This window comes from Microcebus murinus, chromosome 1 (assembly GCF_040939455.1).
Source record: "Microcebus murinus isolate Inina chromosome 1, M.murinus_Inina_mat1.0, whole genome shotgun sequence".
NCBI classification, from domain to species: domain Eukaryota; kingdom Metazoa; phylum Chordata; class Mammalia; order Primates; family Cheirogaleidae; genus Microcebus; species Microcebus murinus.
The window spans coordinates 111,335,035-111,360,926 of NC_134104.1; the positions used below are offsets into that span (position 1 = coordinate 111,335,035).

Here is a 25,892-nt window from a genome sequence, read left to right on the forward strand (position 1 = left end):
GATATTAATTAAATAGAACATACATATTTCTTCATAGGAAAAATTTAAATAATAGTCTATTAGATTATTTATACCAATAAAAAATATTTTTTAAAAAATCTTGTTGATATATTTTTTGCATATGCGATTTTTGTTTTTAAACAAAATGTACTTAATCAGTTCAGGTGATATTCTAAACAGTCATTCAGTTAAATAAGAGCACATTTAATTGCCCTTTCTATTCAAATCTCCTTTAAAAAGAGCAAAAGCATATGATATCTTTAGTAAAACCTGTAGCAAGATTGGAAACTAGGATTTCTACTTGTCAGAAACTTAAAGGAATTTTGTGATCTGTTTTGTAAGGAAGATTAAATTGAGAGAGGAGATGATCAAACATAATTTGCCTCATACAAAGGAATGAGGCATCAGGTGCCAAAACCAACCCTAAATGAGGCTTAAAGGTACTGACATTATCTCTGTGGCAGCTACATCTTACTTTCATTTCAGGCAGTTAAGTTGTCAGAAAATCTCTATCTGGGCTCCTGGATAGTTAGTTACCTATTCTCTGTAGGTTAAGTGTTAAAGTTTTAACTGAGTTTGGGCTCAAAAATTAACTACTTGTGGTGCTCTGAAGAGCCAGAAGAGTGCACAGAGGGTCCCTACACATCCTGCTTCACTCATGTCCCAGTTCCTGCCCACCATGTACTAGCTGCTGACTTTCCTGCACCTGACCCTGTTCCTGCACCTGACCCTGCCTCTTTCAAGCTCTGTGTTCCTCCCTGTGCCTAAGTTTCTCTCAATTGTCAATAGTATAGTATCTACCTCATAAGGTCAGTGTGAAGATTCAGTGATCTATCTGCTAAGTGAAGTATCCCAAGAATGGAAAAACAAGCATCACATGTACTCATCAGCAAATTGGTTTCACTGATCAACACCTAAGTGGACATATAGGAATAACATTTATCGGATGTCGGGCAAATGAGAGGGGGGAGGAGGGGATGGGTATATACATACATAATGAGTGCTATGCGCATTGTCTGGGGGCTGGTCATGCTTGAAGCTCTGACTCAAGGGGGGAGATGGGGACAAAGGCAATATACATAACCTTAAGATTTGTACCCCCATAATATGCTGAAATTAAAAAAAAAAGGGAAAAAAAAGAAAGAAAAAAAAACTCCTGTTCAGCACTGGAGGAGAGTGTAATCAGTACAATAATATTAAACAAAATAAAAGGTATAAAGAGTGGAAAAAAAAACAGATTCAGTGTATCCAAAAGGCAGCTTATAAATTTACCCAAGTGAACACCGTTTAATGTACTTTTAACGTTTATATGGTAGGAAATGTCCTGTTTGTACCAATGATAGCTTATAAATTTATGCAAGATTTGGGAAATATGCTTACCTGGTAAAGGCAATTTGTTTCTGCCTGTGTGTTCTAGTTTTCCATCATTAACATATTTTGAGGTTATTCTGTCTGGCAGTGTTAGGGAACAAATATTGGCCTAGTCCTTCTTGCAATAGAAGTTTCTTCTGCGAATCAGTTGCTGGGTAACATTTCAACTGTAATCAAGCATTGCCAATAGACTACAGCCATCTAGAAATAGGTCAGAGAAAGTCCCTGTCAAATGAACTTTTCAGAGTAAATTAGATCTTGGTCTACTATGTAGCTACTCTCTCAGTCCATTTGTGCTGCTATAACAAAATATCTTACACAGGGTAATTTATAAAAAGCATAAATTTATTTTTTTTACAGTTCAATAGGCTGAGAAGTCCAAGATAAAGGTGCCAGTAGATTCAGTGTAGGGTGAAGTGTATGCTGTCTGCTTCCCAGATGGAAGGTTGTTGCTGCATCCTTACATAGTTAGGCAGAAAAGGGACAAATCTTGTGCCCTCACATGGTAGAAGGTAAGAAAGATCAAAAGGTGCCTAACTAGTTTCTTTGAGCCCTTGTTTAAGGTTATTAATCCCATTCATGATGATGGTGCCCTCATGACTCAATCACTTTCCAAATGCCCCACATCTTAACACACATTGAGTCTTAGTTTCTAGCATATGAATTGGGGGGACACATAAAGCATAGCACCTACTCAGTGTATTTCTGTTAAATCTGACTGCCAGAACTCTCTCCCCAGTGTTGCTATTCACAAAAAGAAGAGGATTTACTTGCAAAAATAATTTTTTTCAATCTATTTTTTTTCTGAAATAGACTTGAATAATCCACATGAATGTATTTATAGCTTTTATTGTATTATAATTGAATACAAATATAAAATTGATTGATTTAGAGGTTAAAACTTGTCATCAGTTATTTAATAAATGCATACAAAACTGCTACACTGGGCCAGTGGCTACGCTAGGTTCATTGGTTGATATAAACAACAAAGATTATTTTCTACAAGGTGCTTCAAGACACATGTGGAAAGTTTTATGATCAGGTACAAGGTACAACGCACTATGAAAAGTAACCAGTAGGGACACTTAACTCAGTTCTAAGGGTCAGAAAATTAGGGGAGTGACGTTTAAACTAAAACAAGAAGTTTGCTGGGCAAAAAAAGTGAAGAGTGTTCAGGCGGAGGAAAGAGCATAGGTAAAAGTCACATCAGGAGTCTCTAAGGTGGCTGGAACACTGCTGTTGTGTTCACGTGTGTCTTGTGAGTGAAGAACAGGGAATGGGTGGGACAAGTGAAGGCGGACTAAGTCATGCAGTACCTTGTTAGCCACATTAAACTTTCAGGTTGTATCCTGAGAACAACAGTGGAGGGTTTTAAGAAGGGGAATGGAATACTACCTGCTGGAATGGCCAAATGTCTCCCACATCCAGATGGAAGATGTAATATTTACAATAGGGATTTTTATATTCTTTGAGGATAAGGGAGTTTACACTATGACTTTTATTAAGACTCTTAAAAAGAACTCCTTCTTAAGGACTGTGAAGAACTTCCCTTATCATAGCTCCATATGCCTTACCTAAATTTCAGTGCCCACCAGAATCTGTTCCTATAATTATTCACTTAGTTTTATTTCCCATTTGCTGCCCATATGATAATTTAGTGAGAAATTCAGCTTTATCCCATTTCTCTACTTGAGCATTCTTGATTCCCTTTCTTATAAATGCACCATGATCATTGTTACCCCTGGCTTATCCATGCTGTTCCTCTTGACTGGATTGTCTTTCTTAGAGCTTCCAACTATTCATGATACACCAGATCAATGTCCCCTCCTCCAGTGACACTCACTCTCTCAGTCTTCAGGAAAACTTGATGATAGACTTCTCTGAAACTGTACTTCTTGATTTTTTTCAGCACCACGGCTTGACTAATTGTTTTCTAGGAATTAGACCAATCTCTTCAGCTAGAGATTTGTGTACATAAAAAGTTTCCCATAGTGATTTGATATTTCCTTCATCACCAAAAACTGGATACATGATAGAAGGCCTAAAATTGTCAAATTACCTATCTTTCAAATTTTCAGGGTTAATTGATTCATGCCACATTCATGCCGAAAGCTCTCCAAATAACCAAAGCCCATTTATCTGAGGACATTGGGATTAACAATTGGTTATTTAAGTAAAAATATCAATAAAAGGTGAAGAATCATTTTTTAAAATGCATACATTCTTTAAAATAAATTAAGGATAAATTTTATTATCATTATTATTATTATATCATTAATTCATACCAATCTTTTGGTGTAGGGCCAAAGGCCAAGTATGGGCCTGCTATCCTGCCTTGTCTTTGTTGTATAAAGACAGTTTATTTTTGTTTAAATGGAGCCAGAATTCAAAGATACTTGAAAAGGTATCTTAGCACAGAATACCAGAATTTACTATTCTTTTCTAGTCTTTCATATTTGTCTCACCCTTGACTAATTCATTAGCATTCAACTTTACCGACTAGATTTGATAAGCATTTTCTTTTTCCTTGAGACACAGCCTTGCTTTGTCACCCTGGCTAGAGTGCAGTGGCATCATCATAGTTCACTGCAACCCAAAACTCCTGGGCTCCAGCAATCCTACTGCCTCAGCTTCCCAAGTAACTGGGACTACAGGCACTTACCACCAAGCCCTGCTAACTTCACTAATTTTTGTAGAGACAGGGTCTGGCTTTTGCTCTGGCTGGTCTCAAGTCCTTACCTCAAGCGATCCTCCCACCTCAACCTCCCAGAGGTTTGGGTCACCCTGCCAGGGAAAGAACCACAGCTAGGTGAGGTGCTCCATTGAAGGCAAAGGGGATATGCAATGGATAGTGAGAGAAAGTAGTTATAAATTCCAGTTATGTCCAAGTGACCAATTACAAAAATGAGAACTGCAATTGTTATAAATATTTCTTCCTCATTTTGTTATAAATATGTTTGTCTCTCTACGTGTATCCCAAATATCTTTGGTTTCTTCTCTCTCCTATCCCTTATCATGCAACAAAGATATATTGATTTTATATCATAGTATTTAAACATTATTCTCTTTACATAATAGTATTTAAGTTATGGCATATCAAGGAGTAGAGTAAATATCCCTCAAAGACTTTGTTCTGTCTTTTGGCAAGTCCAAAATCTATGAGGTAGTCTGGTAGGCTGGAGACCCAGGGAAAAGTTGATGCTGTAGTTTGAGTATGAAGGTAGCCTTCTGGGAAAATTCCTCTTTTTGTGAGGAAAGTTAGCCTTTTTATATTGAGGGTAGTGTATTTTTGTTTGTACACCAGATTGTTGTATGTTAGTGAGAAGTATGACCTTTTTACTGTCTTCATTTGGAAAGTAAATATGCTTTAAGGAAATGTGTATGGGTGTTAAGTTGACAAGGGGATAGACTTGTAATGGTTAATTTTCTGTGTCAACTTGGCTAGATCACAGTACACAGATCTTTGTTCAAACATTATTTTATACATTTCTGTGAAGATTTTTTTTGGATGAGACTAACATTTAAATCAGTATACTTTGCATAAAGCAGATTATCTTACATAATATGTTTGGACTTCATCAAATCAACTGAAAACTTTTTAATATAAAAAGCCTAACTTCCCTCAAAAAAAGAGGAATTCTACCAACAGACTGTCTTCAGACTCAAACTATCATATCAATCTTCCTTTGGTCTCTAGCCTACCAGACTACCTCACAGATTTTGGACTTGCCAACCTCAACAATCATATCAGCCAATTCCTTAAACTCTAGATAGATAGATAGATAGATAGATAGATAGATAGATAGATAGATAGATAGATAGATAGATAGATAGTCAAAAGAAAAATCAACCAACAACAAAAATAAACAAATTTTGGACCTGATCAAATTAAAAAAGCTTCTGCACAGCCAAGGAAACTATCATTAGAGTGAATAGACAACCTACAGAATGGGAGAAAATATTTGCTTTCTACACATCCAATAAAGGCTGATAACAAGAATCTATATAGAACTTAAGAAAATTAACAAGAAAAAATCAAACAACCCCATTAAAAAGTGGACAAAGGACATGAACAGAAATTTTTCGAAAGAAGACAGACGAATGGCCAACAAACATATGAAAAAATGTTCATCATCTCTAATCATTAGGGAAATGCAAATCAAAACCACAATGAGATATCACTTAACTCCAGTGAGAATGGCTTTTATCAAAAAATCCCAAAACAACAAATGTTGGCATGGATGCAGAGGGATAGGAATACTCATACACTGCTGGTGGGACTGAAAACTAGTAAAACCTCTATGGACAGTAACATGGAGATACCTCAAAGAATAGTACAACTACTATTTGATATAGCAATCCCACTACTGAGCCTCTATGCAAAGGAAAAGAAAGACATTCTATAATAAAGACACCTGCACTGGAATGTTTATAGGAGCACAATTCATAATTTCAAAGATGTGGAAACAACCCAAGTGCCCATCAATACATGAGTGGATTAATAAAATGGAAAATTAATTAATAAAAGTGGAAAATAAAATTAATAAAATGTATATCAAGGCGTACTGCTCAGACACAAAAAATAATGATGAACTCACACCTCTTATATCATCCTGGATGGAGTTGGAGCCTATTCTACTAAGTGAAGTATCACAAGAATGGATAAACAAGCACCACATGTACTCACCATCAAATTGATATTAAATGATTAACGCTAGGTGCACCTATGGTAGTAACATTCATCAGTGTCAGGCAGGTAGGAGTGGGGAGGAGGGGATGGGTATATTCACACCTAATGGGTGTGGCATGCATGCTTGTAGCTCTGACTCAGGTGGGGCAAAGGCAATATATGTAACCTAAACTTTTGTACACCCATAGTATTCTGAAATAAAACAAATAAAAAATAAATGAAATAATATTTACCACAAATATTGTAAAACACCCAAGAATAAATACCTAAATAAATTTTCAATAACTAATATTAAAATAAAATGATAATGTTTTTCTGAGGGCCATTAAAGAAGATGTAGAAAAATGGTGAGATGTTTTAGTGTGTTATGAACTTGATACATTGATTTTAAAGAGTATGTGGAGGAATATATATGAAAAAATATACATATACAACATTAACATTAAATAAAAACAATGAAGATATCCAAACATACTTTATAACATTTCACTATACATATTGAAAACACAGTAATGTTGTAGATAGTGCTTTAGAAAAAAGGTTAAAAAATGGTGCAAGCTAGAGATTTTATATATGTATGGTGATTATAAAGATGGTAAAATTGGCATCAGAAAGGAGTGCAGAATAGTTAATCATCTTAAAGTTTTAAATAAAAATTATGAGCGGCCATCCTTTCAGACTGTGTTTCTGCAGAAGGTCACAAAAGACCAAACAAAAATGAAATCACTCATGCTAAAATGCCACACAATCAAACTAAACTTTAAGAAAGCAGATACATCCCAAAACAGCCGGTTTTTCTTGAAAACAGGAGATTCTAGTCTATCTGAGTCAGTATTAATAAGAAAGTCCTCCCTTCTTTAGCCCTTGTGAAAAGGAAACCTGAAGTATTCTAATGTTAACCAGTCAGTTATTTTTCTATTGTTCAGTTTCCTTGTTCCTACCTTACAAAACACTGTCCTGGTATTGCCTGTTCAGGAGCTTTCATATAATTTTGTAGAACGGAGACTTCCCTAATTTATAAATTTTGAGTAAAAACCAATTATATTCATAACTAAATTTTTTATGATTTTGTCTTTTGACAGTTCTCGTAACCATGAAGCTACCTGAGGAAGCAGCCCTGAGACCCCTTGATCACAGGAAAGGTGTCAGTTGACCTCCTTTTTGAGATCCTCTGTCTTCCTCATGGAGCTCTGAGAGTTGTAAGTTCCTTTCAGGTCCAAAGCTCTGCTCTTTTTTGCATTGAGTTTCCTGATCCCTTATGGCTTTTCTGGGTATCACGGGTTAGTTTGTGCAGTGAGAGGGCACTTGACCAGCTGACAAGTCACTGGCAAGAGCTATAGTTTTAAAGGTAACTGATAGCAGTTGCAATAAATGGTTATTATTACAGGAGACATGAACTCCACCTTTCAGAAACTGCAGGTATTTGTAGTCTATCTTCTTCATTTGTTTTTCTTGCACACTTAAGCAGGAGAGGTGTCTGACTGGGTCAAACAGAAACTGGAAAAATTACTGGCTAAGTTTGTCAAAGGGATCTCATAGCCAAAGCCACAACTTGACTTGTGGGCATGGGTTGGCACTTAATAGCCGAGTGCTTGCCATCACAAAAATGAGACTCTTGTGAAAGGGTAAGCTGGTCATAGAATGGGCCAGTTTGACATTAGATGCCTACCAGCTATAAGAAATGTCTGGGAGATGAGGTACATTAAAAAAGCATCACACGATCCAATGCCATAGCATTTCCTTTTTAGGCTTTTATCTCAGCTCTTAGAAACTCAAGACCCAACATGAAAATGGGTTCCTTAATTTCTAAAGATCTGAGAGTCCACTTTTTGGTATACCTGCCTTTTTCACGTATATGAATTATGGCTCCAGAAGCTGCAAATATTTACAAAAGTGGCAAAATCTTACTGCAAGGGTGTGGAACTCACTAGGTGCTCATAGCACAGGTAGATTAAGATTTCTCACACAAAGATTAGGATATAAAGATGGAAAAATTTTATTTTGCTTTCTTAGCAAGAGAGAGAGAAAGAGAGAAAGAAAAAGAGAAAGAGAAAAAGATGGAAAGAGAGAGAGAGAAAAGGGAAGGGAAATAGAAATAAAGAGAGAGAGAGAGAGAAAGAGAGAGGAGGAGGAAGAGGCAAGAGGCTGGGCACAGGGAGGAAGAAAGTAAGTGCAGGGCCTGAGCAGAAGGTGAGTGTGGTTTTTATGGAGACAAAGAGAAGGGGGAAAAATGGTGATTGCTGTCAGTTGATAACAAAAGTGGTGGGCTACTGTGTCTGGATTTTCTCTTCTTTTTTCTTCCCATGGAGACATTCACATCTGTATTCTGGCCTAACCAGTCTGACGAGGAGGATTTACAATTCTTTTCTGTTTGCTCAGGTCTTTTCAGATGCTAAAAAAATATTCTCAGTAGGCGATTAGTTAATCCTAAAACAGGCAATCAATCTCAAGAATAGGAGTTGGGTTTAAGGTTAAGGTCCCTGCTATCAATTTTGGAGACAGAGAGTTAGAGACAGCAAGTTAGATGATTTATATTTTTCTGTGAGATAGTTCATTGGCAAAGTCATCCTTTCACTTCCTGAAGATAATTTAGAATTATAATAGCCATTTGTGAAATGTTCCAGTTGAACAAGATTGTCCATCTAAGAAGTGAACTTGATTCCCAAAGCCTCCTGAATTAGGAAGAGAGAATGGGATTCCTATATTTTTTTTAATTGGCATTCAGAAGCCTCAAAGAGACAAAAAGGATTATAAATAAGCTTTTTTTTTTTTAAAGAAGATTCATTTTAAAAAGCAAATAAAAGCTAAAAATGCAAGATATCTCTCATACAAAGGATGGTAAAACTGCTATGACTCCTACTGCTCTGCTCCATCCTACTTTGCTTGAAGGCTCAGTTTATCAACTCCATCTGAATTGCCTTTCTTCTCTGACAAAAAAGAAAAAAACAAAACATTTACACAGTTCCCTTAAGAGATAAAACCACCTGAAAATTCAGTACATAATCCTTGAATTACTGACATTCCCTGGACAAAAATAAGGCTTAGGGCTAAAGTTAAAGAATTTCCTAAACCTAGTGTTGACCTAAAGAAAGAAACTGAAACAAAATTAATATAGAGAGTTTATTTGGACCAAGGTTGAAGACTGCAGCTCAGGAAACCCAGGGAAGTGCTCCAGAGAACAAAGGAGGGGCTCAAGTTTTTAAAGAAAAAAGGACAAATCAGGATAGGAGGCGATTATAAAAGTTGTTTGTCAAGAATTCTCATTGTTTTATAGAAGTAACATTGATTAGTCATTGGCTATACACTGGTAAATTACAGGATATGAGTTATGGTGCCCAGCATACAGCGTTGTCAGATTAATTTATGGCTACTTTGTGGCACACTCGGTCCAGAGTCCATACAACAGGTGTCTATGAGATAGTTACTATACTTAGCTCAAGGCAGAAGTGAGATATGACAGTTATAATATCACATTTTAATGTCTCTCTCTGTGCCTTGTAATTTAAAGGGGAATTACATTTCTCAGATAAAAAAATTCTTTTCCTTCTTAGTAGGAAAGACCCTCAAAGTTTTCTGAAAAATTCAAGATCTTAATTAGAACCTATAACTCTGAGATATCTAATATCTACCAGTACACATGTCAGTGGGACCTGGGGAAGCCTAAAAATGGATAAAAGAGGCAGAATGGTATTCTCCTGAGAATGATATCAATGACCCAATAAGTCCCACCTGATCTACTTTGGGCCACCCAAATCCCCAAAATTTGCAAATGACTTTTTGAAAGTCATTTATGAAATATTTTCCACCAACACTGACTGGTCTATCATCCAGACCTGCAGGCAAAAAAAAAAAAAAAAGATAAGCCTGCTACTGATTTTAAAATTTTCTTAGAAGCCCCTTTCCTGAGGCATTCTGGCTTTCACCAAATTGAGGTACAACCCAGCCAGACCTATGGTAATTTCTTTTAGCTGCCCTAATGGACTAAGGCAGATGTTAAGATAAAAAATACGTTTTTCAGGGCCCATCATAAACGAGAAGTTAATAGAAGACCCTGGCTAAAATCTGAGATCATAAAAAGTCTCTACACTGTCAAATGAAAGTAAACCCCACCACATGGAAGGGGAGAGCACAGAGAAAACTTTCCTCTTTGACCTTGATGCTAGATAAGGGGAAAAATGATACATATTCTTTTAAAATTCTTAACTTATAAGAACAACTTTAATTTTACATAAAACAGAATTTAAAGGAAAACCATTACTAGAACTTAAGAGGGACATTTCATAATCATAAAGGTTCAATTCATCAGGAAGAAACAACTGGCAGCTTTTGCCTGAAGACATAACTTCAGAATACATGAAAAGAAATCAAAACAGAAATAATAAGCCCATAACTGTAATAGAAATTTCAAGATCCCTCTGAATAATTGATAGCTCAAGCAGACAAAATATCAGATAAAGTAGCAGCACAGTTAAAAAACTAACCCAATAGAAAAAAATAGATCACTGTCCCCCAAACTGCGGAATACACCTAATTTTCATGTAATTATAACATATTTACAAAAATTAGCTGTGTACCAAAGGGCCACAATGCAAGCCCCAAAAGATTTCAAATGACTGAAACTATATACAACATATGCTTGGACCACAATACAATAACAGATATTTAAAAATTACTACAAAATCCCAAGTGCTTGGCAATAAAGAAATGAACAGGTATCAAAGAAATCATGATGGATATCCTGAGGTACAACAGGCATTTTATAATAAGATGCAGAGCCCAAAACTCAAAATTTTTAAAAAAGGAAGGATAATTAATAATGAAAATTTCTGTATAGTGAGAGCAACTTTAAATAAGTTTAAAGCCCACTAGGCAAGAGAACTGTACCTTATTTAACAGATCCACAATATATACAATATATAAAGAGGACTAAAAAATCACCAAAAGGAAAAAAAATCCCAATCCAACAAAAAATAGACAGTATATTAATACATCAAATCACAGAATAAAATTGTAAAACAATTAATCATATGAAAAAATGCTCAATCTCATTAACAATCAGAAGTAACAAAAAATACCTGCCATTCACAGTAGGAAACATTTAGAATGATATTCTAGAATTAAAGAGGTGTGGGAAAACAAACATTCCCACGACAGAAGACTAGAATGACATGATTTTTTGTATTATGTACAAAAAGATATGTGCCAAGACTACAGCATAATTTATAATTGCAAAAAAACTTGGAAACAAACTACACCTATATTATTAATGATACAGTTCTGTATTAGAGGTATAGAGATTCCCAAGATGAATTGTTATGTGAAGAACACATCAGAGAACAGTTTGTGTAAAATAATCCTATTTATGAAAAAGAAAATACTAAGTGGATGTGTATATACCTGAGAGGTCTTCAAAAATGTTCATGGAAAATGTGCAATCCAAGCATTGGCAACCAAGAAGTGAAAGGGATCCGATCAGAGCAAAAGCAGAAGGAAAGGCCATGGCAACAGAGTTTGGAGTCACTTAAGGCATTTTGCTTGTTGACTTTCTGGAGGGCCAAAGAAAGATAACATTTGCTTAGTATGAGAGTATCTTGAAAAAGCTAGCCAAAGCTTTAGTGGAAAAATAGCTGGGAAAGCTTCACCAGAGTCCTTCTCCACCACAATGCTGCTGCTCATTCCTTTCATCAAACACAGGCAATTTTTTTTTGAGAGTTTCACTTGGAAAACCATCAGGCAACCACTTTACAGTCCTGATTTGGCTTCTTCTGATTTTTGTTTCCTAATCTTAGAAAATCTTTAAAGGGCACCCATTTTTCTTCAGTTGATAATGTAAAACAGACTGCCTTGACATGATTAAATTCCCAGGACCCAGTTCTTCAAGAATAGACTAAATGGCTGGTATCATCACTTACAAAAGTGTCTTGAACTTGATGGAACTCAAGCTGAGAAATAAAGTTTGTATTTCTAATTTTTATCTTTTAGTCTATTTTTTCCATGAACTTTTCGAAGTCCCCTCCTATGTATGTATAACATTTACTGAATGTTTACTCTACGGAAGACATCATTCTAAACACTTTATATGTTTTAACTTCCTCAATCATCATAAAAATCCTGAGGTTGATACCATCACTACCCTCATTTAACAGATTACAAAACAGGTGTGGAGGTTGTCAGGTAACTTTCACAAGGTCACTGAGAAATAATTAAAACTCTTAAAAGAAAAACCTTAAACAAATTAAATTTAACAGAGTTTAATTGAGCAAGAAAATGATTCTCAAATCAGGCAGCCCCTGAACCAGCACAAGTTCAGGCAAACTCCAGCCCTGTCACGTGGTTGAAGAAGCTTTATGGACAGAAAAAGTAAAATGATGCACAGAAAATGGAAGTGAGGTACAGAAACAGTTGAATTGGTTCCAGCTCAGCCTTTGCCTTATTCAAACAGAATTTGGACAGTTGACTGCCTTTTACCAAAACCGCATGATTGGCATAATAGTAGATTTCAGCCTGTTTACACATCTGGTTAGGTTACAATTCACTATGTACAGAGAACCTTTAAGCCAAACTTAAAATATGTAAGGAAGCAGCTTTAGGCTAAACTTAACAAAACACCCAGGTGGCTTTATCCATCATCCCTCCTTTTCCCATCTTTCTCAATTTCTTTCTCCACCTTCCTCCCTTCTACTTTTTTTTTTTTTCTTCTCCCCTCACCTCTCTTAGTAAATCTTTAAGTGTCCGTTACCCTTGGCTAGCAGGGTAGTGGGGATAAAAGTGGGAGAGAGAGTAAAGTTTCACTTCTTTTCATGGTTTTACAGTTCAGAAAATCATGTGTTACTTTTTTAATAAAATTCTTACAGAAAAAAATATCAATGACAACTTCAGTTCAACGAGTGTTTACTGTATGTTGGTGTGCCAGTCGCAGGGCCAGGAAGTTAAAGATTCCACATATCTGGTTACTTTCACCCTTAAAAAAAGTTAAAAAACAGCTTTTGGTGGAAAGAAAAAGGAAGAGGACAAGGGCTGGGAAAAAAGGAGGCCGTATAGAAAAACAATCCTGACTACCCGCGCTCGTTTGTACTCTAACAGCCGCTCCGCCCACTCTGGACTCCAAGGCGTGGAGGTCCAAGTCGGAGAGACTGCGCAAGTGCAAGCAAGTTCCCTGCAGCACCTCCCCGACGGCCGCACCCCGGAGGGCGCCACTCTCCAGCTGCTGTGCACTTCCTCGTTCACCTCTGACCGTAACCGTAGAGTGTTTCCGAGCCTCTCCAAGGAGCCAGAAAGGGGGCGTGGAGTGGGGAGGGCGACTCGGCCTCGCTCTCGGCGGGGGTGCAGCCTCCAGCCCGGCTGCCCTCCGGCGGCGACGCGGGATCCCCAGCTCCAGCGCGGGGACTGGGAGGGTGCAGGAAACGAACCCTGAGCCGCGGTTATTCCGAGGCCCCTTTCCCGCTGACTTCAGCGGAGGTTGCGCAACAGCTGTGCCTGGCAGCCCCTGGGTCGAGGGGAGGGGCGACACCCTCCGGGCGGCGTAGGCGGTTTTCTCTGCACACTCGGGCTCGGGGAGGGCGCGGCTGTGGGGGAGGGGCTGGGGCCTGGTCACCGTGTTTTCGTTAGAGGGTGGGGGGCAAAGGTCCCAGGGGACTCCGGAAGGGGCGCTGGAAGTGGAGCGGGAACGCAGCCAGGGGCCCCAGCTGGCCCGGCGGTACCCCTTATCTGCCCCAGAATTATTTTGATGAAGTGTGTCCTGCCTGAAAACACCCCGCAGGGCTCTGATTCCCCTTAGCTGGGCCGCTTTAGAGCAGAGGGCAGCCTGAATCATGGCCAGAAGCTGAGCTCAAGGGTATCTGCCAGCATAGGGGGAGTATTAAAGGGGAGGATTAATAGCGCCTACTGGCTGTCTTTTAACAGTAAGTATTAATTTTAAGAATGGAACCCGAAACTATGCTAGGCACTCTACCATAACTGAGCAGTATGAAAGGTAGAGGCTGTACTTAGCATAGTGGCTGAGACCATTAGCTCCAAAGTCAGGTTGACTGAGTTTGAATCCTCCCTGTACTGCTTCCTATCTGTGGATTCTGAGCCGGTTTCTTCGTGTACGTTCCTTCCTTTACCTCATCTCTGAAGTTGTGTACCTATTAAAAGAGTTACAGAATATCGCATGTATTTATGTAAAGTTGTTAGAGCAGTGCCCAGCACTACAGAAAGTACTCAGTGAAAGTTAGCTTTTATTACTTTAAGTATTTGACAAGTCCCTACTTCTCCAAGATCACTACCTATGTGGTTTTATTTCTGTTATTCCTGAAAGTTTTGGCATGGCCACTTTCCAGTTCCAAGAACCTGTAGTCATTGCTTCTTCTGGTTTAGCAGTTTGAGATACATGGTTAGTACAAGTGACTTTTGCTTAGTGAGAAATGTGAGAGGGGTTGGAGGCTCCTTTTTCTTGAACTTTCCTAATGGCATAACTTTCTCTTAATGCCACCTTGGTGTTTACAAAAATTGGAGAGCTTTGAACAATAAACAAGTACAAGGAAATGAAAAATACATGAAAAGGGAAATGAGTGGATTTATGCAATTGGATAGAAAAGTGACGTAAAACAGCTGGGTCTCATCATAGAATAAGCAGATTGTAATTTGAAGTTCTGTGTTTGTCCTGGAGTAATTATAATTCCAATGGTACAATATATGACTTCATTACAGACTTTTTTTTGGTGCAGCATAGATATGATTTTCTCTTTCCCTGATGTAGTTACAAAATTTCTTTTTCAGTAATGATGGAAGCAATTATTTAAAGTTATAATCTTAAATTAATTAACTAATTCAAGCAGGGCATAGCCCAATCATTTCCTAAACTTAATAATGTTATGTCTTAGAATAGACCCATCATATTAGTTAGAGTTTTCTAGAGAAATAGAACAAAAGAGATTATTATAAGGCATTGGCTCATGCAATTTGTATGCTAAAACGTCTCACAATCAGCAGTCTGTAATCCAGAGACCCAGGAAAGCCAGAGGTATAATTCAATCTGAGCCCAAAGGCTAGGGGAACCAGTGATATAGATTCCAGTCTGGGTTGAAAAGCGTGAGAACTAGGAACCCTGAGAGCAAAAGAAGATCAATGTTCTAGCCCAACCAATATGACAAGAAGAGGTGAATTTCTCTTCCCCTTTTCGTTCTATTTAAACCTTCAAAGGAGTAGATGTAGCCCACCCACATCTACACGGAATAGGGCAAACTCTTTACTCCTTCCATGGATTCAAATGCTAAGATCATCCAGAAACACCCTCTAGACATGTCAACATATAAAATTTAATCTGAGTATCCAGTGGCCAGTGAAATTGACATATGAAATCCACCATTCTAGGTCTACCCCTTATCAATTTGGCACCTATATGCATGTTCTTAAAATATACTTAGTCTTACAATAAAGACAAAACAAAGTTATAATTTCACGTAACATAATACGATTATCCTGAGCACAACTGAAAATTAATCCCTTCCCCAGAAAAGGAGGTAAAGTCTTTGAGTGATTTTTTATTCTTCTCCTTGCTATCCCGTAACTATGATGTAAATTTTAAAATATTTAAACGCTATGATATAAAATCAATAATATCTTATGTTACATGATAAGAAATTAAGAAAATAAAACAAATGTACACATTATTCACAAGAAAATGATTATGTCAATTATAGTCCTTATTTCTGTAACTGGTCATGTGTCTATACTGGTATTTGTAACTATCCTTTTTTTTTTTATTGAGACAGACTCTCACTCTTGTTACCCAAGCTAGAGTGCCATGGCATCAGCCTAGCTCACAGCAACCTCAAACTCCTGGGTTCAAGCGAGCCTCTTGCCTCAGCCTCCTGAGTAGCTGGGACTATAGGCATGCACCACCATACCCGGCTAATTTTTTTTACAATTTTTGGTAGAGATGGGGTTCTCACTCTTGCTCAGGCTGGTCTCTGAGCTCAAGCGATTCTCCTGCCTCAGCCTCTCAAAGTGCTAGGATAACAGGTGTGAGCTCCCACGCCGGGCCTGTCACAACCTTCATCTACTACCCTTTCTGTATTCCCTATGATGCCTTCAACAAGCTCCTCAGGTGGTGCTGGTTCTTTGCCTGGTGGAGTCACCCAATCATTCATTCCTTAAGGGGCTGGACCATTGTTAGTCCTCCCTGGATTGGATTGTAGTTTTCTGTTCTCTCTAATCACAAAACATGGTAATACTGAGAGATGCCTTATGAGTTTTCCTGTATTCCAGCATATTCTTCCTTACCTTCATTGTGGAGTACTAGTCCAATTTCATCTTAGTTGTGAGAATCAGTCACCCCAGCCAGCACAGTAAATGGGTTCTTTTCTTGCTGATTTCAAGGCATAGTGAGTCTAAAATGGCTCGAGAAGTCTTAACTTCCAGTTCAGTAAAATTATTATTATTACTATTGCTGTTTCTAGTTGGAAGTTGTGCTTCTTTTGGTGTGAGATTGACAAAAATAATCATGATCTTTTATATGTATAAATTTAGTCTTCTTTATATAATTCTTCACCTGATAAAACCTAAAACACTAATGTAGCTTTTAGTGAAAACTTTTAGTTGACTTTGGTTACATGGTTTTTTTTTTTTTTTTTTTTTTTTTTAGACAGAGTCTCGCTTTGTTGCCCAGGCTAGAGTGAGTGCCATGGCGTCAGCCTAGCTCACAGCAACCTCAAACTCCTGGGCTCAAGCAATCCTCCTGCCTCAGCCTCCCAAGTAGCTGGGACTACAGGCATGCGCCACCATGCCCGGCTAATTTTTTGTATATATATTAGTTGGCCAATTAATTTCTTTCTATTTATAGTAGAGACGGGGTCTCGCTCTTGCTCAGGCTGGTTTCGAACTCCTGACCTCGAGCAATCCGCCCGCCTCAGCCTCCCAGAGAGCTAGGATTACAGGCGTGAGCCACCGCGCCCGGCTTTGGTTACATGTTTATTAGCATATTGTTCACCTTATAGATTACTTCAAGAGACATATAAATTTTACTGTTTCTGCCCTTCTGGTCTGATGAAGTCCACAGCAGTTGATTTCTGACCAGTTAATGCAAACTGGGGTTACTTTTGTTCTAAGAAAATCTAGTAAGTTAAATCAGTAACACAAGCACGTTTTTGGATTTATCCCAGGGTCAAGCAAACCCTTGCTGAATTATTCAACCATTGCTAAACTGGTTAAATATATTGTCAATGAAAAACAACCCAAAGTCTGTGAAATAATTTAAAGTTTTTTTTGAGACAAATATGTTTGAACATGGCACAGAGAGCCATGCCCAACAAGACTTGAGCAAATGCTTTCACCAGGGTTGGATTATAGTTTTGTTTTATACATTTAAGGGAGACAGGAACTATATGTAAAGTCATAAATCAATACATGGAAGGTATACAGTGGTTTGGCCCAAAAAGGCAGGACATCTTGAAGTGGGAAATTACAAGGTTATGAGTGGGTCATTACAGGATATAAGTGGGTTTAAAGATTCTTTTATTTGTAATTTATTAAAGAATTGAAGTTTTGCCTAAAAGCTTGGAATGTTTTAAGATAAGGAAATCTGTTAACCAGAGACAAGCCACTGGACATATACAGAGACTCAAATGATCTGTTACGTAAATTGATGACCTGCAGGTATGATTTAAGTTTTATCTTGTATAGCCTTAGCCTGTTAATGAGTTACAAAGGATATCTTCAAGAAGGGAGAGGGGCATTCATGAGGCATGTATAACCACCCTTCTCATGGCTAGGCTAGCAACTCAGCTTTAGGGTATTTCTGGGGTCCTCTGGCCAAGAAGGGGGCCATTGAATCAGCTGGAGGCTTAAGATTTTATTTTAGGTCACAATTTAAAATTGTAAGGTGAATATTGCAATGTTCTTAAGAGTTTTACTAATTATGAAATTTTCTGCTTGAAGTCAGCAGTGATAAAAAATAATGTTGAAACAAAGAATAAGGAGGTAGTTTCTTCCTGGGAATACTAGATTTTAGCTGAGGGTGTAGAGAGATCAGGTAACTTATATAACATTTAGGATTGCTCAGTGGGAGTTTATAAAAGGACAGCCAACAATGGAGTGCACCTGGAAGGGAAAGGCTAATTTGGATTAGTGTGTGGGTCCAAGGTAAAAGAGTTGGGTAACAGAGTTTTTGCCTGATGTGCTAATTGCAATTAATAGGCTTGAAGAGGGTTGGGATCTACAATAGACAGAAAGAGTAGTGGCTGAACAATATAGGAAAGACTAGAATGGGATCAAGGCGCTGGAAGGCAGAAATATTGAATAGAATATTATTGTTATTTATGTTTCTGTGGAAACAACCAAGTACAAAGTTTCACTTGGATTGTCAAGGTGCTACAGTTATACAAACTCTGGAGAGTAGGTTCTGTGGTAAAAAACAAAAAACAAAAAAAACGTGTCTTGATGCAAAGAACAGAGTGTCAAGCCCTCTCAAATTTGCTATTCAAGTTGGGCAAAACAGGTCCACAGGACCTGAAATTTGCAGAGATAATTGCAATAGTGTGCCCTGAAATTAACCTTTCCTGCTCATCTGTTGGACCATCCCTAGAGCCTGGCTGAGAGGCCGGGCACTGAACTACATGCTAACTTTAGGCTGCATAGGTTGTGAAGACTGTTTTTAGCTTGGTTAACTTCTGGGGTCTGTAGGCTCACATTTTACTTCTTGGCTTTCTGCCTCATTGGACCCTCTCCCCAAAGGCTTTTAGAAAGTTTTAACCATCATGGGCTGACCAACAATGTCTAAATTCCTATTCAGAAAGAAACATAGTAAGAGAAAAGGGGTAGATCCCAAAGGGCTTAAATGACTGGATAAGTCAGGACTAGATGTATAAAAATGAATATCTGTGAATGGGAATGTGTGGTTATAGAATATCCTGTTTCAACAGTTGTATTGGACCTATAAATGTATAGACAACCTATTAATATCAGGTCTTCTTTTTCAGAACTATTTAAATCATGAACCAAAAAAGTAAGTAATTTGCTTTGTGTTTAATTTCCTCCCTGTAATATTAAATCTTTTATTAACTTGTCCTTTGTTATTTTTTTTAGTTAATGAAAGAATATTATTTGTATCTGTGTTTCCCTATTGTAAGTCCCAATGTTTAGCACTTCTGAAAACTCTGTAAGATATAAATGAGACCATGGAACTCACTCTTCTGCTTAAAATCTACCAGTGCTTGCCAGTCACACTTGGAACAAAATACAAACTCCTTACTAAGGGCCTCCCTAGATGAACTGCTTCCTGTTGCTTTACTGACAGTCATTCCTAGTCTTTTTCTGTCTCTTATGATATTCTTCTTTCACAAACATGCCAAATTCATTCCAAAATCAGGGTTCTTACATTTGCTTTTCCTTCCTCATGGAGCATCTCTCAACAGATCTTCACATAAAGCTTTCCTCTTCTCATCTTTTAGATTTCAACATAAATTATATCAGACTAAAGTAACTGCCTTGTACTCTGTCCTCTCTCCCATGTATTTTCTCCATTACAACAATATGAAATCTTTTTTTAAAATTTATTTTCTGTCTCTCAAAAGTTGACTGTAAATTCTCTGAGAGCAGATTGCCTTTTGGATAGCTGTATCCTCTGAGTCTACAATGGAGTCAGTCACATTGTAGATGATCTGTATATATTCACTCATTGTCGAAGGAATAAATGATAAAAACTGTATTTAAATGCATTTGCATGTGATTTAATCTGTTTGCCAAGTCCTAGTTTTTAATGGTGTATGAGCCTGCTATCAATGTTCCAATTAAAGGTAATGCCTATTATAAGTATTAAATTTTGCATGGTTGGGGGGAGGGGGGAAAGGGGCATTTATTGAAACCTTAAAATCTGTACCCCCATAATATGCCAAAATAAAAAAAAAGAAAAGAAAATTTGCATGGCTTTTAGTTTAAAGTATTGTGGAACACAGTCTCTTGAAATCATATTTCATTTCTATGGAACCACTAGTCTGAACTACACAAATAAGTTTACAAAGTTTAACTGTAATGCACATTTGCAAGGAACATAAAAATTACATTTATTGGCACACACTGCTCCGGGGACAGACGTTTAACTCTTGCCAGGTCTCGCCGCCGCCGCGGCTCGCGGGCCTTGGGCTTCCCCGGAAGCATGAGCCCTCTCCCCGTAGCCGCCGGCGCTGCGTGGGCCGCGGGCCGTGCGCGCCGGGGCCCCGGGCGCGCAGCCTCAGGATCCCCAGCGCCCGCAGCTCGGGCGCCCGCGGCAGGCGATCTCTGGGTGACCACGTCTGCGGGGGACTTTGCTATCCGTCTGCCAGGACCTGGGGAGAAAGAACCGGCAGCTCCCTATCCCTTCCCCCTCTGCCAGCATTTCGGGCACCCCGCAGGGACTCATTTTGGGGTTCCCACTGACTTCCAGGAAGGACGGGAGTCCTTCTGTGACCCCAGCTCGGGCCGCCACCTGTCTTTGCCGCAGTGACCCTTCTCCCATGACCCTGCGGTGCCTTGAGTCCTCCGGAATGGCGCGGAAGGCACGCGGAGCCAGTGGGGGACCGCGGGGTCAGCAGAGGAGCCCTCCCCGGAGGCGGCGCGTCTGGCGAAGGCCCTGCGGGAGCTCGGGCAAACAGGATGGTACTGGGGAAGTATGACTGTTAATGAAGCCAAAGAGAAATTAAAAGAGGCACCAGAAGGAACTTTCTTGATTAGAGATAGCTCGCACTCAGACTACCTACTAACAATATCTGTTAAAACATCAGCCGGACCAACTAATCTGCGGATTGAATATCAAGATGGGAAATTCAGATTGGACTCTATCATATGTGTCAAGTCCAAGCTTAAACAATTTGACAGTGTGGTTCATCTGATCGACTACTATGTTCAGATGTGCAAGGATAAGCGGACGGGCCCAGAAGCCCTCCGGAATGGCACTGTTCACCTTTACCTGACCAAACCGCTCTGCACGTCAGCGCCACCTCTGCAGCATCTCTGTAGACTCACCATTAACAAATGCACCGGCACCATCTGGGGATTGCCTTTACCAACAAGACTAAATAAAAGATTACTTGGAAGAATATAAATTCCAGGTATAAGCGTTTTTTTTCTAAACATGCCTCACGTAGAGTATCTCCGAATGCAGCTATATGTAAAAGAGAACCAAAACTTGAGTGGACTGCTCTGGATGACTACACGGAATCCTTTCTAAGAACAGCTGAAGTCAATTTAATTTAAATGTGTGCCAAGGTAGCTAGGTATTTAAAGCCCCCCCTCCCCCTCCCCAGATATTTTCACCAGAGGGATGTTTCCCTTCTTACGGCTGACTGAGACCAGTTGTTGTTTTAAATGAAAAATAAAATGTCCCAAGTCAAGGCTGAAGGAGCATTTATCAGAATGCCTTGCCTTCCTGAGGTTCCTTTCCATTAGGTCAAAAGTCCAAGCTCTAGTAGTAAAGAGCTGCAGCTAGCAGTACTGAAGAAGTGGAAGGAACTAAGCTGACACAGGCGTAACTTCAATTTTATGTGCTTGGTGATCAGAATCTACTTTAGGACATTTTATATTTTGCATTCTGATGTACCTAGGAGTTTTGTTAAACAGATCATGTGTGTGAGTATTTATCCTTTATTTTATGCAATTAACCAAATCAACCAAAAAAGTGACCACGAAATCCTGTATTTGTCTTACTACATGTATGAACTCTCTCATGTGAATGAGTACTGTAGTAATCCATTTTAAGGGAGCCTTACTTCAGAAATATTTCAAACTGGTGCAAATAGAAAAGACTTTTTTCTTTTCCTTTAAGGCTAAAGACAAGAATGTCATGCTATACAGGTGCAACTCAATCTCTGTTAATAAAAACCAGTGTAGATATAGACATTTTACCATTTAAAGTAGCTGTGTCCCAACCTGTAGCCATTGGTTTTTTGGAAATGGCTTTTGAAATTTCCAGGTTGCCCTTGAATTGTCTAACCATGGACATTAGCAGATGTCTCCCTTCTACCATGTAGAATACTTTGGCTTAATTTTCTTCCAGATATAGGGGGATACCTGCCTGTTTTTCTAAGTGTTTATTTACTGCTGTTATTATTTGATTAGAATGTATTAAATAAAAAAAACTTGACTTTAAAAAAAATTACATTTATTAAATCTCTTCCTCTATTCTGCTTAATAATTTTTACTGTTATAACTTTTGCCTTCCTTTGTTCCAGAGAACTGAGAATGCTAAAATTATAAAATTAAATTTTATAACCCAAATATCATAATCAGTGTTTTAAGAAAAATATTGAGAGGAAGTTAGGATACAGTGGATTAAAACCCCAGGCAAACTGTTAACCCAGACAAATATCTGGAACCTATAAGAAGAAATGACATGTTTTTACCACTATACAAGGGTTACTTAACTGTGGCACTGTAATATTTTGGGCTGGATAATTCCTTGTTTTCAGGGGGATGTTCTGGGCATTTTAAGATGTTAGGCAGCATCCTCCCCTCCAGCTGTGACCAAGGAATGCATCCCTAGACCCTGTTGATCAGTGCTTTGGGATGGGTAACAGCAAAACCTCTCCTACTTCTGTACATATAGGAGGTGCCATTTATTAAAATTCCAGAATTATCACTTTTACCATGTGCTTTGGTCCTAAAAATGCTGGCTCAAAGCCTTTATTTTAGGCCTATCTCTCTTTCCCATGAAGGCATGCCAGAATCTTTACGTAGGTGACTCTAGATCATGGTTGGTTTACTATCATTTTCTCAGGTATTAAAGCATATTTTCCAGCACAGTTTTGAATGGTGAGGTTTAAGGCTGTGGACCAACTCTATTTACAGCCCACTACCCTCAAAATGGAAGTAGATAGGAAACCATGGATATTTCATTGAAAAATCTCTAAAGATAAAAGCACACATTAACCTTCACAGATACAGGATTTCTGACATGAGAAGTCAGTTTGTAGATAGCTGGGGTAATCCTAAAAGGGTTGATGATTTTTTTCTGTGCACTCACAAATTATTTTACCTGTTGCTATTTCAGGACCCCCAGGACATACTGGATGCCATGGGCCCCAGGCTGGCTACCCAGTCCCATCAACTAGCTACACGATCCTACCAGCTGTCTATCCAGCGCCACCAGCTGACTATTTACATGCTGGCCCAGCTGTTCAGAACCAGCCAACATATACTCAGCCAGGTAGACCTGCAGTGGTACCGTGGGTGCCAGCACCACTACTTCCATCAAACTGTCCACCTGGATTGGAATATTTAAATCCGGTAATTTTAAATACATAAAATATTCATGAAAAACAAAACTGTGCTTCCAGTTTACTTACCAGATTAATTATGGTTAAATAATTACTTATTTACTTACTATTATTAAGTAAAGTCAGAAATGGTAAACAACATGTTCTGTTTACAGATCACTAATTCTTCTAGGTTAAGTTCATTTTTAAGCAAAATATGAATGTCATAGGTAATTGTTTTCTATGATCTTGAATATAATGTGTTAATAGTCAAAAGCAAATGTCTATTAAGCACTGTATTCTAGACTTTGTTCTAGTATATCTTGCTCAATGATAAAAACCTAAGGAAGTAGGGCTAGCATTATAATCCTTGTACCTTTATTCTGGATCTTGTGCTTTTAAATTTTAATACTGAATAATTTCCTTGACATGTGATGGAAACTTTTAGGAAAGCATAGAGTTCAGCTTTAGTACGTGGTACCCCCCAAAAAGTTAATATTTTGTGTGTCATGTGACTTATCTTTTTTTATAATTACTAAAATCACATTTTTACGATATTACTTCTGTTCTTTGGAAGATTCAGTTTTACAAATGCCACCAATAAGGGGAAAAGAAGTCCTGGATTTTGCTATACAACATGATAGACTTCCTCAGCAATGTGAGATTTAATATTTGGTTTGTGTTAGAGATCAGGTGGGTAAAATAGGAATATAAAGTTTTTGTAGGTCCAATCTATCAACAAATATTTCTATGATGTTCAGTTAGTCAATGAATTCTCTCTCCTACACGCTCTCTAATTTCCCATAATGCACCTGGGCAGTGTACATTATAAAAATATTTAGTAATCCATATTTTTCTAAGAAATGCCCTAAATAGGTTTTTAAAAAAATCAGGGTCTCAAAAAATATGTCAACGATATTATCACTTACCACACAAATGATGATATTAAGTACACTTGAAAAGAATAATTTTCAGACTTGCAGAAGTGATAAAATGGAGTAAAAAAATATTTATACTTCATAAGCCTCATTTAGAAGGAACATTATTTTCTAATTTTTAAAGGGACTCAAGTATAAGTGGATTGAAATAAATTTTCCCACTTTAATAGTGAATGCTTTCAATAGACATGCAGTATTTTTAATGAAAAATGTGCTAACTAGTTTTTACACTAACAATTAATATAAAATATTATTAAAATTTGATAATTATAATTGTTGATAATTGAATATATGCATTGTTAAACAAAAACATGAATATTAATTTGGTTGGCTAAAAAACATTTAACAAACAATTTAATTTTCTTTTTACTATGATAGTTAGATCTGTTACTGATTCATCAGAAAATGGAACTTACAGAAGGTATGTGTTCATTGTATTGATCTTATTTCTATAAAGAAAAGAGATTTAAGCAGATAAAGACACATCAAATACCACAAATATAACATACTGGATAATGTGCTATGGTAAACCTGATTGCTTACAAATGTCTTTCTTCATAATAATGAAATCGGCAGTTCATTTCTGAAAATTCGTAATCAAATGGTAAAATACAGTTGGCCCTCCTTCTCCTTGTGTTCTATAGGCATATAGAGTCAATCAGCCATGGATAACCTATATTAAAACAAAATTGCATCTCTACGGAATATGTGCAGACTTTTTTTCTTGTCTTTATTTCCCCAAATAATCCAAATATAACAACTATTTACATTGTATTTGGCATTATTACTATAAGTTCAGTACTTCTTCCTGTGGCCGAATGAAGAATGAGGACAAGCGGTTTGAGGAAAGGGAAAGAAATTTTATTACCTTGCTGGCAAGGTAATTTTATTACCTTGCTGGCAAGTGAGGAGAGTGGCAGGTTCTCATCTTAAAGAACCAAAAGACATTCTATAAAAAAGACATCTACACTAGAATGTTCATAGCAGCATAATTCACAATTGCAAAGATGTGGAAACAACCCAAGTTCCCATCAATACATGAGTGGATTAATAAAATGTGGTATATGTATATCATGGAGTTCTATTCAACCACAAAAAATAAAGGTGATATAGCACCTCTTGCATTATCCTGGATAGAGCTAGAACCCATTCTACTAAGTGAAATATCCCAAAAATGGAAAAACAAGCACCACTGGTACTCACCATCAAATTGGTTTTAACCAATCAACACGTAAGTGCACATATAACATTCATCAGGTGTCAGGCAAATGGGAGAGGGGAGGAGGAGATGGGTATATACACACCTAATGGGTGTGGTGTACACCATCTTGGGGATGGACACACTTGAAGCTCTGACTCGGCTGGGGCAAGGGCAATATATGCAACCTAAACATTTGCACCCCTATAATATGCTGAAATAAAACATAATAATAAAAAAATCACCCCCTCTTTAAGCAGAAATACAGAGCTTTGAAAGTGTCTTTTAGCTTTGAGCTATTGCTGTTTAACTATAGCATCTCCTGTGTAGATGATCTCGTGACCTCCGGCAACTCTGTTGAACCACCTGCTGTAGTTTAACCACTTCCGTATGGCTCTCACTGGCTGCGAAACCTTGCCCACAGCCGGCACTCATAGTCCACATGATAGTTTGTGCTGTGCATTGACAAGGAATCCGTTTTGCTCTTG

General features: G+C 38.0%; 1 protein-coding gene, 1 long non-coding RNA gene and 1 pseudogene across 7 annotated transcripts in view; 2 read left to right on the forward strand and 1 right to left on the reverse strand.

Moving 5' to 3' along the window:
- LOC105870083 (uncharacterized) overlaps nucleotides 1-25,892 on the reverse strand; it is a 35,706-nt gene that overhangs the window by 8,805 nt on the left and 1,009 nt on the right. The window contains exon 1 of one of the 3 annotated variants that reach the window (XR_001153448.3): nucleotides 11,459-12,899. The exons of 1 other annotated variant lie outside the window; for it this stretch is intronic. This is a non-coding gene — a long non-coding RNA (uncharacterized LOC105870083). Of the gene's footprint in view, nucleotides 1-1,380; nucleotides 6,498-11,458; nucleotides 12,900-25,892 lie in introns of those variants that run through there. One more of the 3 variants, XR_012920087.1, reaches the window with a different exon arrangement.
- The window catches only part of LOC105870080 (phospholipid scramblase 2-like), a 28,201-nt gene continuing 15,960 nt past the window's right edge, over nucleotides 13,652-25,892 (forward strand). For 3 of the 4 annotated variants that reach the window (XR_012920083.1, XM_076004795.1, XM_076004783.1), the window contains exons 1-4: nucleotides 13,653-13,962; nucleotides 19,021-19,046; nucleotides 23,064-23,299; nucleotides 24,585-24,627. Coding sequence is in view for 3 of the 4 variants with exons in the window: in XM_076004795.1 (XP_075860910.1) it covers nucleotides 19,034-19,046; nucleotides 23,064-23,299; nucleotides 24,585-24,627 (292 nt within the window). In the remaining variant the exon portion in view is untranslated. Of the gene's footprint in view, nucleotides 13,963-19,006; nucleotides 19,047-23,063; nucleotides 23,300-24,584; nucleotides 24,628-25,892 lie in introns of all 4 variants that reach the window. The other variant, XM_076004785.1, reaches the window with a different exon arrangement.
- On the forward strand, nucleotides 19,182-21,132 carry LOC105870081 (suppressor of cytokine signaling 2-like; annotated as a pseudogene).